Source organism: Podarcis melisellensis (assembly GCF_964234715.1).
Source record: "Podarcis melisellensis genome assembly, chromosome: 13".
Classification (NCBI taxonomy): Eukaryota; Metazoa; Chordata; class Lepidosauria; order Squamata; family Lacertidae; genus Podarcis; species Podarcis melisellensis.
The window spans coordinates 54,040,148-54,058,922 of NC_138545.1; the positions used below are offsets into that span (position 1 = coordinate 54,040,148).

Sequence of the window (18,775 nt, forward strand, 5' to 3'; positions counted from 1 at the left end):
TGCCTAGTTGATAAAAAAACCACTTTAATGTTTTAAGAAATAGTTAAAAGGCAATTGTTATCACTCTCTTATGATGTTTATTCAAACAGAATTCCAAGTATATATGCAAGTTTATATGATGTGAGGTATACATCAGAACAAAATGAGAATGGTGTTGAAAACGATCATTTCAATCCAACCTCCTGAATAATAATCTCAATGCCAATATACATACAAGTTCAAAATATATAAAACATCACAACAATCTGGCTTTTTACTTACCCCATTCAACACTTGGAAGCAGAAAAATAAAGACTCAGCTTTGCAAAGTTTATGTTGCTCAAACTGGTCTCAAGTGTTTTGTTCCACTACAGACTCTCTTCAGTAGTGCAACCCCATAGCAAAGCATCCATTAACCAGGTCCCAGGACTGCAGGGATGCTACTGTTCACCAACTCTCAAGCAGCCCACGAAGCTTTAGAACATGAGGTTACAAGGCAAACCTTGGTAGAAGTGGGTGAAAAGTAGAAGCAGAAAGCAGGTTCAGATACAGACGGAGGCATTAACAGCAGAAGCAAGCATCCAGGCTTTAAACTTACAGGGTAAATTATTGGACCAAAATCATGTCAGTTGCAAACTTACTGAAACAAACAGAAAAACCAACAGGAATGAATGTGGTCCATTGTTTAAATATCCTGGTTAAAAAGACACATAATCTAACACATCAACATATAATTATTGAAGCCTGCTTCCTAAGCTCTATTATAGTCTTCTGCACTCAGTGCTGTTTTGAAATAGTGAGAATTTTGACAATTCTATGAAGTATCTGCTTTTACTCATTGTCTGTTTGTGTTGATTCTGGCTGGGATGTCTCTGAATCTGAAAAACAAGAGGTGACAGAAAAATGAGCATTTTTTCTCACTCAAAGACATTAAATATCAATTTCTTGTACAAAAAAAAAGATTCTCTGAGGTCAATGAAGGATGGCCCTGCTTGTGTAATATTGAAATGAACTAACAGCAATGAAATTGGATTGCTCCTTGTACATTTGGACTGCCCTTCCTCTTTCTAATTTCCTTTTCAGTGTGAACAGTGTTGCTTTAATAGTACATTCTAGGGGTCTTAGGAGGAGGGGACGACAGAGGACGAGATGGTTGGACAGTGTTCTCAAAGCCACTAACATGAGTTTGACCAAACTGCAGGAGGCAGTTGAAGACAGGAGTGCCTGGCGTGCTCTGGTCCAGGGGGTCACGAACAGTCGGACACGACTAAACAACAACAACAAGGGGTCTTAGATGACCATAAGTCTAAAATGTGATGCAGCAACAAAAAAAGCCAATGCTCTTCCAGGCTGCATCAACAGAAGTATAGTGTCCAGATCAAGGGAAGTAATAGTCCGGCTCTATTTTGCCTTGGTCAGACCACACCAGGAATACGGTGTCCAGTTCTGGGTGCTACAATTTAAGAAGGATATTGACAAGCTGGAAGGTGTTCAGAGGAGGGCAACCAATATGATCAAAGGTCTAGAAGCCAAACCTGCTGAGGAATAGTTGAGCAAGTTGGATATGTTTAGCCTGAGAAGGAGGAGACTGAGAGAAGATATAACAGCCAGCTTCAAATATCTAAATGACTGTCAAATGAAATATTGGGTGCTCTTGCATGGAAACCTGGAAGGCCTGAGAGCATCCCAGAGCCTGCATGCTGAGGAGGACTTGTCTGTTAAGCAATCTGGAGAGTTTAAAAGTAATCTGCTTTGCTTGAGGGTAGGGAGGTAGAAGTATAGAATTGTAGAGTTGGAAGGGACCCCAAGGGTCACAAAATAACAACATATGATGCCCATCTGACTGGGTTGCCACTCCAACAAAATCTAAAGAACACAATAAAACATCAACCATTAGAAAGGCCTGCTCGGCTCACCAGCTCTGGAAGGGAAGGCTGGTGGGGCAGCCGGGCCATTTTTGCATATATGCACCACCCCAGAACATACCCCGCCCCCTCACAATATGCTACCATACCGTATATGATTTTTTGGTATGTTTTTCTTGTTGGTGCTTTTAGTGTTAAACCACTTCAAGAGGTTACATAGGAAGCAATTCATAAATGCAACCAAATCAATAAAAGAAATGAAATGCAAGTGCTGTTGGTTGCAGCTTCAGATACTAGAACTGCATTTCTTCCCCTGAAGGTTCAGGTGTGCACCTTGGGTGTGTTTCTGGGCTCTCTGCTAACACAGGGAATTAGATGTGATATCCAGAAGAGCCTTTAACCAGCTTAGGTTGATAAGCCTGTTGTTACCCTTTCTGGATAACCTCCTGTAGTTATTCAAGCGCTGTTTTAGATGTGGCTACCCAGCTATTTGTGGGGGCCAAGCAATCAGTTATGTGACATCAATATTGTGCCAGCTACAGTGGCTGCCAGTTTGTTCCCAGTCCAAATCAAAGTGCTGGTGATTGCCAAGGAAGCTCTAAAATAGTGGTGGCAAACCTGCAGCCTGTATCTGAATGTAATAATGCATGATTTAAAATGCTTTAAAATAGTGCAGAGTTGGCGGGAAACTCTTTTGGAAGGCAGTACTGAGAAGTCCAGTGCTCACCACACCAACTTTTGCCCCTGGAAGGATGACCAATGTGGTCCTTGGCCCGAAAAGGGTTAACCGCCCCTGCTTTAAAAGGCATGGGACCAGGTTACCTTAGGGACCACCTGCAGCAATATGGAGACCCTGTTGAGATGACTACAGTAAAATGTATTAGTTTGGCGGTCATAAGAAACAGGGTCTTCTCTGCCCTGGCCCCTTACCTATGGAATTCAATCCTTGGGGAGATGCCCTCCCCAATTTCACTTAAACTAGCTTCAAAGTCACACCTGTTTAGAAAGGCATTTGGAGTTTAAATTGGAATGCTAGATAATTGGGGCTCTTTGAGCAGGGCTTGTTTTAGTGAGTTTTATGGTTAGATGGAAATAGGGTTTTATTGTTCTGCTTACTGTTCTATTAATGGTTTTGATGAATTGCATGCGAGGTCTGTTCTAAATGGTAGTACTGAAGTTCTTTAAAATAACAAAAATACACTTTTTTATATCCTCAGTATTCTATTACATTGATGACTTCCATATTACCCCACCCCCAAATCTATGGAAATACAGTGGTGCCCCGCAAGACGAATGCCTCGCAAGACGAAAAACCCGCAAGACGAAAGGGTTTTTGCGTCGCTTCGCTAGACGATTTTCCCTATGGGCTTGCTTCGCAAGAAGAAAGCCCATAGGGAAATCTCCGGGGACCTCTTTTAAATGCTGGCGGTGGGGAGCAAAGCCTTTCCCCCCCCCCTCCGGACTTCAGAAGAGGTCCAGGAAGGCCGGCGGGGGCCGAAAGGCTTTGCTCCCCACCGCCAGCATTTTAAAAGTGGTGCGGGATAGCAGGGAAGCGCTTCCCGCTATCCCGGACAGCTTTTGAAGGCAGACGGGGGGGAGCAAAAACTTTTCTGAAGGCCGGCGGGGGGCGAAAGTCTTTGCTCCCCCCCGCCTGCCTTCCCGGGGGCTTTAAAATCACCCCGGGACAGCAGAGAAGTCTCCGCTGTCCCGGGAAGGCAGGCGGGGTGGAAGCAAAGACTTTCGCCCCCTGCCGGCCTTCAGAAGAGGTCGGGGGACAGACTGTCCCCGGACCTGGTCTGAAGGTGGTTTCCATAGGAACGCATTGATTGATTTTCAATGCATTCCTATGGGAAACCGTGCTTCGCAAGACAAAAAACTCGCAAGACGAAAAGACTTGTGGAATGAATTAATTCCGTCTTGCGAGGCTCCACTGTACTGTCCTAGAATAGTAAATTCCATGTTTAACCAGCATACATGAACCAATGGAGATGGTGCCGATGTGGGGTCCATTAGCCTGCCAAGCACACAGCATCCCATGTGTGCAGGTAGATTATGATTACCTTTAAACTAAACTCCTAGGCCGGGTGTACGATTCTAGTCGTGCCAGGTAATGCTGTGCACCTTTACTTGGAAGAAAACCCTGCTGTCAGTGGATCCTACTTCTAGGTAAGTGTACAGGACTAAAGCGTCACAGTGCAATCCCATGCATGCCTGCTCAGAAATATAAAGAAACCTTGACTGAATGGGATTGCAGCATAATTTTTAAAATGATGGATTTTATGTAATAATTGAGGCATATAACAGAGTTGTTATTCTGACACACAAGAGTTCATTGTCCTAATTTGGATTATTGTCCTTTTCTAAAAGTATTCTGTTTTGCTTTAGTAGACCTCAGCTGTATGAACAAGTTTAATAAACTCCATAGAACAACTCTCCCCTTGTCTCAGCCATCCTGGCTAATCAGTTTTCTTGCCTTTTCTTACCTTCTCCACCATAGCACATACATGGCCCCTTTGGAAATCACTGTGGATATCTTAACTATGCTTGATCCATTCTCTACAGACACCACAACCCAAATATAACCTTCCTACCTGTGAGCTTCTGAAATGTGGATTTAAGTTCTAAGAAACAGTTTGGATGTGATAAATTCTATATACATGGAAACACTTGAACTACATACGCCTTCCAGCCCTACTATTGTGTATGTGCATGAACTCTAGATTCTTCTTGAGTTTGCAGCCTTCTGCATAATGGCCTCATCCAGTGAGGCACAAGTGGAAAATAAGCAAGTGCTGTAGGACTGTAATTTTGTTTCTTCAAACAGCAGCATCCCACAATGCATTGCAAGCAGCTACTCAGGGGGTTGGACTAGAATCAGGCATGGCCAAACCTGGCCCTCCAGCTGTTTGGGGACTACAATTCCCATCATCCCTGACCACAGGTCCTGGTAGCTAGGGATGATGGGAGTTGTAGTCCCAAAACAGCTGGAGGGCCAAGTTTGCCATGCCTGGACTAGATGATCCCCTGGGTCGCTTCCAACTCTACAATTCTATGCTTCTAGTGTTTTTAAAATCAGCCAGAGATGCAGTGCAGAAAAAAATGAGTTAAGCATCACTGCATATATGCTGATCTCCCTCTCATGATTGGGGACCTTGTGTAGAATCTATCATTGTATTTTATTATGAATTTCCAAAGCAAAACTTTCAACCAATTTAAAATAAATGCAGTGTTACTGCCCTCTATTTGGATATGCCCAAGAATAAAAATTGAGAAGAAAATATTTTCTTCTAGGTCTGCTAATACCCAATTGCAAAGACTTGAGGTGTTGAGGAGTGACAGGAGAGGCTGCTGCAGAATTTATGAGAGCGCCCACCCCTGGGACACCGAAGGAGATCTCTGCCAGCGGATAACAGTGAATGGGTGGGAAAGAGAAACAAACCACTGCTCTATACAAAGCAAAAGTTTTTTCCCCAATTAATTAATTAAGCTAGAAGTAAAAATTCATATTAAAAACATTTGTAATAAGCTTTATGTTTAAAAAGGTTACTTTCCTTCACTGTTAAATTCTACTGACAATTAAAGAAAAAGACTGTATATGTTTGGAAATGAATAATTCTTAGATCTGTTAAGGCAGAAATGGGCTGGTAGGATAGTGTTTTGGGTGGCATACATTCTGAGGTTGAAGAATGGCTTCTTAGGCTGGGCCCCCATTTCAAGTCCAGATTGAGATCTAGGTTTTCTTTTGTATGACAATGTGTGTTTCCTAGCTTTCTGCCTCTTTTCTATTTTCTTCTGGTACTCACTTGGAGGAAGAAGAGAATCTGTAAGAAACAACAGAAAAGGAATTCTTTATTTAATATGCATTCGTGTCATAAAATAAGCCTCGGTTGCTTTAATAGTCTTACAAGGTATTTGTTAGGGGGCAAATGAGCTAAAAAGGTGTCCAAAAGCTTTTGAATACAATAGGATATTTGCACAGGCTTCATTCTGTAAATGCTGTTATCTTATTAGAAGGCAAGTCTTTTCAAAAGGAGCATTTTAAAATAAATATTATATTTGGGTGCCATTTATCCCATGCTACCTTGCATCTTTAAGTGGAATTATGATTTGGCATAAGCAATGATGTCAGACTAAAGTCCAGTACATCCTTCCCTGGAAGCAATTTCCGTTGGAGTTTACAGAAGTTACATATAAAATTGTGTAAAGGTTTAGTGTATAACATACAGCACTCAAGCAGTTTATTTTCTATATGCTGTACAAATACTGCAGAATGAATGCAGATTAAGTTAGCTCTCCTCTATCTGAACAGAAACAAAATCCCAAAAACTTGTCCCGAATAAACAATATACCAGGTTTGAAGGCAATACAATGAATAAGCTATGAGTTGAAGCCCAATTTCCATATATCTACTGGAATGTTTTATGGGATTAATACACATATTTGCATAGGTCTACGTTACAAAGAAAGACATGTCAGTGAATACTGCTTATTTTTTAAAAGTCTAAAATGTTACCATTAGGCTGCGAGTTCTTTTTCTCCCAGTCATCACGCTGTTGAAGCCACTCATCTCCATAGCCACTGCTGATCAGTTTGCTGAAGTTTACAGGTTCGTTTTTTTTGTGAGCAGGCCTATACGAGAACACCAAACAAGAAGCAAGCCTTTTATCAAAACTGGTACCCATCTTTTCTTTTTCTTTACTATGATAACCATTTTTTAAAATAGGCAAATAAAAGTCTTTGACATTTTTAGAAGAGTGCCGTGAGTCCAAATGGTCAATGGTTATACCTGGCGCCATGGTTTTTCAACAGTTACGTACAGTAATTTACTGTTAGTGTTGACAACAAATATATGTACTGGGGAACCTGATGGTCATCAGAGCATCCCAGTGCAAACATACAGAGAAGCAGAGAGCCAAAGAATTACATTAGGTGGATCCAAACGTTTGAGCAAGTCTGGTGAGGTTTTTTAAACAGCAGATCTCTGTGCTATATTAAAAAGTGGTTTTGAAGCTTCCTTTGGTATTAGAAGCATTCTGGCTTTGTGGCAAAAAGGCCTCTAGTAGAAGTATGCCAGCTGTATAACCAGCTTTGAATGCCAGCTGGTAAAACAGATCCACGTGCAAATCTTCACACAGGGACAACATACATTGATGCACACATTCTCAACATCCAGCAGTGAAGAAAAAGTTGTTTCAAGTAACCCCAGTCAAAACAGGAACTACTGGTAAATATGAATGACTAAGACAAGTAACTTATGTGATCAAAAGACGTCAAGCCTACAGCTATCCCAAATGATATCAGGAGCATAGCATTGGGGGGGGGCATGCATTGCTGAGAGGGTGCAAGATGGCACAACCAGGCACCCCCATGACAGGCTCCTTCCCTCACCAAGCTGTGCCCTGGCTGGGCCTTCAGGGCTGCTGCTGCAGCAGCAGCAGCACCTCCTTCTCCTCATGGCTGGCTGAGAGGGAGGAGGATGGCAGCAGCAGCGCCACCCACCAAGGAGAGGTGAGAGCCTCTGGCAGCCACTGCTGGTCTGCCCTCACTGTGCGCTGGCTTTGAGCCTTTCTCCCTCCCCTTGCCTCACTCGCTGCCGGCTCAGACCACTGTGGCTTGGTGAGCGGTGAGGGCTTGGGCTCTCGCAGCCACACTCTGCCCCCGTCCCAGCACACACATACACACGCGCGCACACACACACACACACACACGCACCCTGGGTGCAGAGAACCTGTGCTACGCTCTTGAATATGTTCCCAAAATAAAGCAAGGTGTACTCTGGTCTCCATTTTCACCTGTTCCAGATGACCAGTCATGTAACATGACATCCAGTGAGGCTTCTCATCTGGTACACTGGCAAATAACTGACACAGTGTACATATGATAATCTAGGGTAGTTTTTAATAAACTACACTTTTTTTAAAAGTGTGCATACTGCCTCCCAAATATATCTTATTGTGATTATATGCTTATTGTTAGGATCAGCATATAGCCATCACTATGATGCAATACACTAATTCATACAGCAAACTGAACTGGAGCAAAGGGTAACAATTTTATGCACAGCTTTACACTGGCAAGTTGAGTACTTGCACACCCATCTGTAAGGTCTGGATTTAAAACACAGCAATTATATTTAGCTAACATTGGAGGGAAGTAGAGTCGGTTTCCTCCATGAAATTCTTTAGTTGCGATAGGTTGTGGTGTTCTGTGTGGGTATCTTGGCGTTATAGCAGGAAGCTTTATCTGTGTAAAAAAGATAATGCTAATTCAGTAATGGACATACATATACCTATGATTAAAACAGGTTGAAATAACAGCTAAAAAGAAAGAATATTCCCTGCAATATATTCTGTAGCAATCTGTACATGGCTCCTGTATTAGGCTCCTGTTTTTGTGATGTTGTCGCTCAAAGTACCGGTAATCTGATCTGTCTAGGCTGAGAAATAAAAAAGTTTGATATGTGATGCCTAGAGCTTTTGAGTTGGGCTGATCAAGACTGGACCTGTTCCCCATATGCTATAAACCCAATTCAAATCAGTTGTAACAGAAGATGTAGATTGACCCTTAGCATTACTTCCAAAGTGTGGTTAAGGTTGCTTGGTTTCTGTTAGGGCTTAATGCAAGTTTAAGTGCACCTTTAACGTGCAGGTTTTAAATATGTACACTGAAGTGAGAAGGTGCTGGAAGTAGCATGTGTGCAAGTTCACATTTCCAATGCTGTGTCTGCACTACCTGTGTTTATTCAAGTTCTGATTACCAGTGCCATGTGCCATTTGAATGCTAAAATTGTAAGCTTTATCTTAAAATATAAGGGCCAAACTGCCCGTGCTGTTATATGCCTCTTTAAATTTTGTGTGCAGATTTGGAAGGAAATCCCCCATTGGTGACAATTTAGGATTTCCTCCTCACTCTACAAAGCAAATACCAGAGGAGGGGTTTTCCTCAGGAGGAAAGCAGAGAGTTAAAATTGCTTTATAAACCTGCTGTGATTCCAGTTACGATTACCATCCTGCATGTTAAATACAAAAACACATTTAAAATCTTGTCAAGTTTAGTCTCAGGTTTTAAGAAAAAGCTCACATTTTCGAGCAGGTGCATACTTCAGAATGACAAAACTTGAGTACACACAGGGTGATGCATACAGAAACTTCGGAATTTATTAACCAAGGTAAGAGATCGTGAGTGGAATATGAGCTTACACGTGCCCATCCCAGCCCCTCCACCACAGAGTGAACTCCTTAGTCAGGCTGATTGGAATACTAAAAGAGCATTGATTGGAACAGTACTAAAAAGGCTTTTCATGCTAACCAGTTTTATTCTTTACCAGAACCTGAAACTTTGAAGCTGGCTAGAAAACTATTAAAAATACAAATGCATCCAGGAATCAACACTGACTTTTAAAAGGAGGGGAGACCACAACAGTAACTTGGAGAAAGATTTTGCAATGATGTGCTGATGGAATCGCCAAATACCTGTTTCTTGGCTTAGTCTTTAAAATGGTCAGTTTGAGATTTCCCCTCTGTCTTTTATCAAATCCAATTCTAGTTTCAGAAAAACTCACCTCTTCTTTTGTGCTGCCTGGAGAGCCCTCAACTTGTACTCCATTTTCCTGTTGGGTTTTTTTTTAAAAAAAAAATAATTTAAGTAATAGATCTTAAAGATAACAAAAAAGAGATTAGGAAAGAGTGTTTAATGTTTTACAAAAATGATCAGCTTGGTCACATAAAGTGTATACTACCTGACTTGCCTCCGTACAAACTTCATTTCAGAAAGACTAGAACCTTTCTGCTGGGGGGGGGCGAGGTAAAATTTAAATCATGAAAATGGAAAATGATGTACACAATATTATGTCTCCTCTCTGAGCCACAGCTCCAGCAAGATTCTGATACTGCTTTTAATTTTTTTAAAAAAGGTAACCCTCAACAGATCCCTTTGTTCCTGATTATCCCATTTCACGTCTAGCTCCATACTCTTTAGAAACAGAGTATGGCAGCTTTAATAATAATATAAAAAGATAACCAGTGTTCCTGAAAACACTCCCAAATAAACATTAATGTTCAGAAAAAAGAAGATATATTCTGGAAGCTGAAAAGAATGGATCTATAATCACTTGAGTAACCTGATCTAGAAAGCACAAGAGGCTTCCATGTTTTTAATGAGACCTGAGAAGAACCCTCTGGGATTAAAATGTTTTTGTACTGTGATATGTCCTTAAGGATTTATTTCTTTAACTGGAACCAACACACTTTTCCCTTATAGAATAAACTAAGGAGGCTGAACTTTAAACAGTACTCCTGGCTAGTATTTCTTATATCCTGACAAAACAATTAAAACCCATAACTCTAAATAAGCAGGTATCTGAAAATAGTTTATGACTGCAATCCAGTAATGTACTTATCTGAGAGTTAGGCCCATTACACTCAATGGGACTTGCTTCTGAGAAGATATATAAAATGAAAGTTTCAGAAAGCTAATGAAATTTAAATCCAAGATTTCAGCAGTTATTTCTCAAGGTTTAGCCATAAGGGTTGGCCATCAGGCAATTAAATTAAGTTTATATGTGATTCCTGTTGAAGGACAAAAGCCACACTATCCATTCAAAGTTAATTTCACCCAATTCAGTGGGAGAGGTTTTAATCAAAACAACTTTGGTACTGAAATCAACTACTATACTTAATTTTGCTGAATTGTGCCCAATATTACTTCAGAGGGATCCTTAAAAGAGCTGGGAGACAAATGCACCAAAGTAAGATACTATGTCCTGGTTTGCATGCGGTGCTATGCCAAACTATGGTTCGATGTTACTAAGCAAGGATGCTGGTGCAGAGAGCAAAAATCTCACCTGCTTCACTTCTTCCCCAGTCCTGCTGTTGCCACGAATGTCCTCAAAGGGCACAAGAAGCTATCCCTGAACAGAGAAATCTCTTTCCCATTTAGTCAAGGTCTTAGTTTCACAAAATTTGTATAAAGCAGGGAAATAAAAAAACCAACAAACCTGATAATAATTTTATTAGTTTGTCAGCTTAATTACAATGATACAAAAAGCATCTTAAGTCATAACCAGGATCACAGAATGAGTTGGAACGCCACCCCCCACCCCCCGGGTCATCGAGTTCAAATCCCTGCAATGCAGGAACCTCAACCAAGTTACATAAGAAATTTACACCCTTCAAAGGAATTGTTTCACACTATATTCTTCACTAGTGGGAAGTGCCTGGCACTTCCCAGGAATCTGAAGAAACCCCAAAATATTGTGATTTTTCAAAGGATAGTGTAATTAGTGAGTTTTAGGGCTGTGCACAACTATCCACTTACCCACCCGGGCTTCACCCTTCCCTGGGGAATGCTTGACCCAGCCCCAAATCAATTTGAGTGTGGCAAAGGGAGCTAATGTTTACTTAGCGTTAATTTGGCCTGTCATCTTGATTCAACATGTCATCTGGCATCTAAACATAGACCACCTCCTCCACCTTGGGAACGATCGTGCTGACGCTATCTCTTCAAAGGCATCTAAGCTTGGCACTGGTTGGCAACGTCACATCACATTTGGCAAAGCCCCACCAAACAGGGTGATAGTATCTTTAGAGGTGTACAATTCTGCGTAATTTGGACCTGTCATGCTATACTGGGCAAAGTCATATATCAATCCGTCACCTTGAGTCAACATGGTGCCCAGTGTCCAACTGTAACATTAGATCACCACCTCTACCTTGGGAACTGTCTTGCTGAGTTTGGTGATGTTATCTCAAGAGGCATCTAAATTGGTTCAGGTTGGAACTGTCATTCCAAATTGGGCAAAGTCCTATAAAATAGGGTGACAATATCTTCAGAGGTATAAAAATCTGTGTACTTTGAGCCCATCCTACCAAATTGAGCAGTTACACCAAAGTCACATTTTGGTCTGCCACCTTGATTCAAAATGGTGCCTGGTGTCCAAAGACAGATGAATATGAGACCACCTCCATATGAGGAGCCCTGATGCAGAGTTTGGTGACAATATCTCAAGAGGCATCCAAACTGGTGCAGGTAGGAACTATCCTGCCAAATGGGACAACAGTATCTTCAGAACCATCCAAATTGGTGTAGTCTGGACCCATTACGTCAAAAACCAGGCAAACTCACACCAAAGTCATGCTTTGATCCGCCATCTTGATTCAAAATGGTGCCTTGGCATCCAAACATTGATGAAAACTGCCATCTCCCCCTCGGGAACCCTTGTACAGAGTTTGGCAACAGTACAGTATTTTGAGAGGTAGCCAGACCCATAGAGAACAGAGACATACAGAAAAACGACTATCCAAAATATATGGTAGATTTTAGCACCCAAATACAGTGGTGCCCCGCAAGACGAATGCCTCGCAAGACGAAAAACCCGCTAGACGAAAGGGTTTTCCGTTTTGGAGGCGCTTCGTAAAACGAATTCCCCTATGGGGTTGCTTCGCAAGACGAAAAAAATCTTGCATCCCCCCGCGGGGTTTTTTCGCTTTTTTCGCCCTTTTCTTAAGCCGCTAAGCCGCTTATCAGCTGTTCCGCTGATAAGCCGCTTAACAGCTGATCGCTGGAAGCCACTTGACAGCTGTAGCGCTAATCCGCTAAGCTGTCAATGGGCTTGCTTCGCAAGACGAAAAAACCGCTATACGAAGAGCCTCACGGAACGGATTAATTTCGTCTTGCGAGGCACCACTGTACCATACTTTTTCCAAAAAAAAGTTGATTTCTATAAACTGTAGGCACACCCCAGCTTTTTCTAAAAGTGACAAAAAGTACAAGTGTCTGCACCCCAGCCCCCAAATCTGCTGCAATTCATGGAAGACATTATATATGAGGATTGTGTTGTTAAGTCCTACAACACATTCTGGGGCTGGAAGGTAAAGGAAGGGTCTGCAACTAGTCTAGTTTTAAGGATTCTGGAGTCTATACAGAGCCAACATCAATATAGCCGCTGATAGTTTCTTTCCAGTTCCAGGACACAGCTTGGTTCTGAATGAAACAGCATCATATTGGCCTTGTCCAGCAGAGCTCTTCTTACGGAGAGGTATATTTTTAGGACCCACCTGATTTTTGTGATTGTAAGTTGCTTTGGGGCCTGAGTCAATCAGAGCTATAAACACTGTGAACACCATGGGCTCAGAAACAAACTGGCAACTAGTGCAGCTGTTTTAAAACAGGGGTTATGTGAGATCGAAACACAACGCCAGCCAGTAATCTGGCCGCTGCACTTTGGACTAATTGAAGCTCCTGCTGTAACTTCAAGGGCAGCCCCACACAGTGCAACAATATGATCTGGAAGTTATCACAGCATGGAGTACAGTGACCAAATTGTTTTGTTTAAAAGGTGTCATAGCTGGTGAACCAGCCACAGTTGAGGAAAAGGGCACTCCTGGTCACCAAGGCCACCTGAGCCTCCAGTGTCAGCACTGAATTCAAAAAACACCCCCAAGCTGTGGACCTGCTCTCACCACAACAAGCCATCTCCTCACCTCCTGGACATCAGAACTTGGGACACATAACACCACTTTCAGGATTCAGCTTCAGTTTAATGGCCCACATCCAAACCACTGCCTCCAAGCTCCTGTCTAACACCTCAACTGCCTCTCCTGATTCAGATGAAACAGAGAGATAGAACTGGCTGTCATCTGCATACTGATGACGTTCCACTCCAAATCTCCTGATCACAGAACCAGAGACCTCATATAGATGTTAAATAGCATGGGAAACAAGATGCGACCCTATGGGACACTACAGGACACCGAATGCTAGCCTCCCATAACTACTTCTTAGAAATGTCCCAGGAAGTAGGAGTGGACCCACTGAAGCACAAGGTCCCCAGCCCCAACCTCCCTGAGACAATATGCTCCTCTAGAAGGATACTGTGGTTAACAGGATTGAAAGCCACCAAGAGATCAAGCAGAACAAGCAAACTCAAGCTCCCATCTCTTTCCCAACAAATGTCATCAACCCAAGTGGCCAATGTGGTTTCAGTGCCACAGGCAGGCCTGAAACCAGAGTGGAATGGATCCAATTGGTCAGTTTCCTCCAAGCATGCCTGCAGCTGGACCAACTTATCAAGCACCTTGCCCCCAAAGGGGTTATGATCATTTTTAAACACTTCCACAAATTCTATGAAATGAGCCAGTCTGGCTGCTCCTGCCTATCAATGTTTTTAGCCAATGAGTGAAGACGGATTTGTGACTGATAATTGAGCTGTTTGGACACCAGATAACAGGAAACGCTGGGTCCTAAAGAGCTGCTCTTCCAGCCTGCCCTTTAGTGCACTTTTCCTGATTCTGTCTTATTTTTTTGTTCCTGGAATCTCTGTAGTTTGTCCTTTTGCTTTCCCTAGCAGCCAGGGTGCATTTTGTTTGTGGTGGCTTCATCTGAGATCAGGTAGTTTCTAGAGGTTATTTTCTGCAAATACTGTTAAACAATGTTTGAGTGGATGATAACTTCAAAAGGAAAATTTGAAACATTTGCAAAGAGGCATGTCACCTGCTGTACAGCAGTTAAAGATCAAGCACTCAGTAAGAATTCACTGTATAGTTAACTTACAGTATAATGTAATCTACTCAGAAGTAAGTTTCTTTTTATTTAATGGAGCTTGCTCCCAGGTAAGTGGATGCAGGATGGCAGCCTAGGCTTTGGTTTAGGGTTGGCACTGGGGGGAAACAGGCATTTCTGCATCGTAGCAGACAGAAAATCAATAAGTGAAACCTTTTTGGTGGGGAAATAAAGTCATGGGGAAAGCTTCACCATGACTGTACTCTCTAATTTTGTGTTATGCCGCACTCTCCATGGCAGCTGTGTTGTGTTATGCCATGTCATTTCCCCATGGCAGCCATTTTTTGATTGGCACCCAAAGCAAAATCCCGATATAGATCTGCCCTGAAATCTATGGCTGCAGGGTGGTATACAAATAATAATAAGAATAAGAATATATTTTCAACTGCAAATTTGACAGAGACCCACATTATGAGGCAGAGAAATACAAAACACCAGGTGTGCTAGTTCATTGGGATTTGCGTGAGGTGCTGCTGTCCTGACCCACTCACCAACCAAGAGCGGTTCACATACCTCTCTTTTCTCTTTGTTCTCTTTGTCTTCAGCATCTCTTTGCCAAACACTTTTCATATCAAAATCAAAAGGCCCTCTTTTAGGCTCATAGCTGGCAGGTTGATCAGCCTTAAACTCCTCGTGGATCATGTAGTCTGGCATAGCTGAAACTCGAGGCCTGCGGAAAACAGTTTTACCATTTACTGTGAAGTATTTTGGTGCTTCCAAATGCTGTGACATTTTCTTCCTTTCAACATTCTTCAACTCTAGTCTTCCTCAGTCACCCAAAAGAGATTAGCATGAAGACAGAATACTTACTTAGACTCATCAGCTGCTGCTGCTGTTGCTGCTGCTGGTTTGCCATGATGTGTATACCACTCAGGTGCACCATAAGACCCCAGAGACACTTTCCGTGGAGTAGGTGTAAAATGCCTCAACAAGTCTTAAGTGAAGCAAACAAAGTTATTTAAGTTTTGTATTTTTAAACAAGTAGATAAGTAGTTTTCTGGACATTCTTAAAACAAGAGGGCAGTATGAAAAATGCTTCATTCTATCCCTCCCCCTGAGATTAAGGGGCAAACTATACTAGGTGACGGAGACCTACAACAGGATCTCTTGGTGCTGGCCCTGCCACTAGTATGCAGCCTGTAATCACATTTCCCTGAGGGAATGTGGTCCTTGGCCCTGAGAAGATCGTCCGCTGCTGCTCTAACCAATGTGCCTTCCCAACAAATGTTTCAAGCATGATTTTTTTTTTAAGTAGACAGGGAAACTTATTTTCTCTCTCACACACACACTCATGCACCATGGCTCACACACAAATCTGCCTGCCTTCCCCAATTCCCTACACTACAAAAAAGAATACTGAAAATATCCAAACAGAGGCAGAAAAGGAGGGAAGGGAAACAGATTAAATGATTTCATTTTTTCCCCATTTTAATTCAAGAGAAACAATCATTTGTCAGAAGATCTCTACTAACAGAGCAAACCAATATACAGAAATAAAAACACAAAAGCAACTGCACTTATGCCTGGATTAACTCGCCTCCATGCTGATTTACAAATAAAATTGTTTCCCGAGGCTGTTACTTATTTGGAAAAAAATGTGCAAGTTTCCTCTGATAGCTGCTTTCAGGTAAGGTGATGCATTTACAGCTTGATTCAATGCACTTTTACTCTGAAGTAAGCCCACTGATTTCAATTGGCCTTACTCAAAGGTAAATGTGCAATTTTTAGTAAAGTATGAATTCAACCAAGATTGCCACAAAAGGTTACAGAATACTGCTAAAATTGTGGGTTCTTTCAAAACAAAAGAACCTGCATTTCTGTAACATCACAGCTTTCAGGGGGGTGTGGAACATCCATATTTTGTGTGTTTTATCCTCCCCAATGTCCCCAAATTTCTTATAGCACTTTCCAGACCATTTATATGTACAAGCCTCCTGAAATCACCATAAGATTCATATGAATTTTAACTACCAGGTCGGCCTCCTTGTTTTGCCAGCTTTACATATTCCGAGTCAGTGTCTTTAATCCACTTCCTTCGCCCCCCAAATGTAATCTCACTGTGAGGATCTCCAAAATCACCGAGACCTGGGATCTGGGATGTTGGCTGCTGTTGAGCTTCAGAATTAACAGACTCCTCTGATCGCTTGAGTGGCACGTGATAGTACCAATCTGCATTAACAAGCAAAAAGATGAATATCACATTTTGAGATTTGTATTATATTAAGTGGTATAAACTTAATTTGATTTTGTTCTGTGAACCACACTGAGACCTCCAGGTATAGATAGGGCAGTGTATATATTCAATAAGTAATAATTATAATTATAAAAAACAATGAAAAACGGGGAAACTATTCCAGTTTTGTTTTTTTAAAGCATTTATAAAGAATAATTTATATAACTTCTACTCCCCATTACTACAAAAACCAATGACCTAATATAACAGGAACCCACACAATTAAAAGCCTGGCTGCCTCTCCTGGTACTGTTCATCAGTTAGCAAGATCAAGGGCATTTCAATGCCAAGTCAGACAGAAATGTCTCTGCATCAGAATAGCCCATCCTGCAGCCCAATGGCCACACATACCCCCCAAGCTCTTTCTGTGAACCCCGCAAGGTGCTTGGCTGCTGCTGTAACCCTCCTGGCTTTCTCCTTTAGCTCTACACTGTTCCTCATTGATCCAAAAGGCATCATTTACTGCCGCTTTCCTGGTCTTCTTTTCCTGCCCTTTACTGCAAAAACACACCAGTCAAATTGTTTCTTCTTGTCTCCAAGCAGCTCCATGACTGCTTCTGTTGGTCCTCTTTTAGTCTTCTCCTCCAAACTAGAATCTTGGTCAATTTTTCCCTCCTGGACACAACAAGAAGTGTGCACAAGAATGTGTATGTGTGCAAGCATAGGAGCCAACTCCTAGGGGTCAAGGTCCCTTTAGCCCACCAATAAAATATTTGAGGGGGCAACTACCCCCCAAAGTTGATGGGCATTGCCATTCAAATGGTGTGTGCACACCACATTTATGTGGAGCGTGGCTTACCTGGGCTCCCCCAGTATTTTATTCAAGTTGACACCCCTGCATGGTGTCAACTTTTCTCCTGGTTGCCTGCCTCCCTTTTTATTTTTAAATTGCCAAGCATGTAAAGCTGAATGCACACGAGTTCAATGTGCATAAGTAGTGAGCTTACTGTACAAAATGAAGATGTCTAAACACTGTAAACACCACAGGATCTAGTTCTGAGAAAGGTATTATATAGTCCCGAACTAAAGTTTAAGAAAAGACATATGCACAAAGATGGAAATATGCAGCCCTACCTACTATGGGGAAATGGTTGGTAAAATTATTCGACTTAGCTGAGATGGCAAAGTTAATGTGATTAATTAAAGAAAAACCACTGGTGTTTATTAAGGATTGGAAACTTCTTATGGACTTAATTGTGTGGAACAGAAAATGAACTTGTAATAGCTGGGTTTTAAGACTGAAAAAGTATTGGCGTATAGAAAACAGAATCGTTGGGTGTTCCTGAGCCTCTAGTTGAGGGCTGGCTGGACGGCAGGGGCTGCCTTGGCAGGTCCTGTGCTCAGGACCACCATTTTCTGCACCTGCCTCTTGCCTTTATTTTGCGCTGAAGAGACTGATCCACAGTCATTATACTTTGCTCTGTGCGTCCTATCAAATTCAAATGTAAGCTATTTCCACTAAAATAAAAAAGAGCGCAGTTCTGAAAGGCTTTACATGAGAAATATCACATTTATAAACTGTGTACTTGCCACATGGTGCGTATCGATTTGGGGGTCCACGGGGCTCTTTATTTGTATTCCTCATACCTGCGGAAGGGGGAGAACAGGGGGTGTTTTCCAAAGGAAGCCTTTGGCCAAATCCCTGCCAAAGAAGCCAGGCAAGCCGGCCGACCCCGACCCCCCATTTCTGAAGCCGAAAGGCTTCGGGCGAACTTTCCCGCCCACCTCGCAGCATCCTGAACCGAGTTCCCCACAGCGTCGCTGCAGCAGCCGGAGCTGCCCGACTCGGGTCCCTTCTGAATCCCCGGGTCCGCCGACCCGATTCCCCGCTGCCCCTCCCGAAGGAGACGCCGCCCACCCCCGACCCAGCCGGGGGAGGCTCCTCCGACGGCCGCTCCGACGGGCCTCGGTTAAGGCTGCCGGGGGAGCCGCTGGAGACCCTCCGCCAGAGGAGGAGGACTCTTTCCTCCCTGGTCGCCCTCTCTCGCCTGGTTCCGGGCGAAGCCGAGGGAGCTCGCCCCGGGAAGACACCCTCCGCCGCCGAGTTCGAAGTGGGACGCGAGGCCGCCGCCGCCGCCGCCGCCGCGAGAGCGACCCAGAGGCGGAGGAGGCCGCAAACAATCCCGTCGCCCGGCAACGG

At 42.8% G+C, this 18,775-nt stretch overlaps 1 protein-coding gene across 3 annotated transcripts; it reads right to left on the minus strand.

Annotated features, from left to right (window-relative positions):
• Positions 1 to 54: 54 nt before the first annotated feature.
• Positions 55 to 18,708, minus strand: LOC309355227 (uncharacterized protein C7orf57). Of its 3 annotated transcripts, none has more exons than XM_081885880.1 (10): positions 18,624 to 18,708; positions 18,166 to 18,222; positions 16,374 to 16,571; positions 15,213 to 15,336; positions 14,916 to 15,072; positions 9,406 to 9,453; positions 7,987 to 8,087; positions 6,358 to 6,473; positions 5,515 to 5,665; positions 55 to 857 (listed from the first exon to the last, which is right to left on the minus strand). In XM_081885880.1, the coding sequence occupies exons 2-10, from the start codon at positions 18,218 to 18,220 to the stop codon at positions 815 to 817; spliced, it is 993 nt and encodes a 330-aa protein (XP_081742006.1). In that variant the 5' UTR covers positions 18,221 to 18,222; positions 18,624 to 18,708; the 3' UTR covers positions 55 to 814. The 3 variants fall into 3 exon arrangements, with proteins under 3 accessions (XP_081742006.1, XP_081742005.1, XP_081742007.1); XM_081885879.1 differs by lacking the exon at positions 18,624 to 18,708 and adding an exon at positions 18,361 to 18,414; XM_081885881.1 differs by lacking the exon at positions 18,624 to 18,708 and adding an exon at positions 18,361 to 18,410 and having other exon boundaries at positions 5,648 to 5,665.
• Between the last annotated feature and the right edge of the window lie 67 nt (positions 18,709 to 18,775).

Excerpts from the sequence above, each read along its gene's own strand:
- LOC309355227 (XM_081885879.1), bottom strand. Across the intron at positions 6,474-7,986 it reads CGACTCTACTTCCCTCCAAT|GCCTGCTCACAAAAAAAACG; the intron begins GTTAGCTAAATA and ends GTTCTCGTATAG. Across the intron at positions 5,666-6,357 it reads AAAGAACTCGCAGCCTAATG|ATTCTCTTCTTCCTCCAAGT; the intron begins GTAACATTTTAG and ends TGTTTCTTACAG.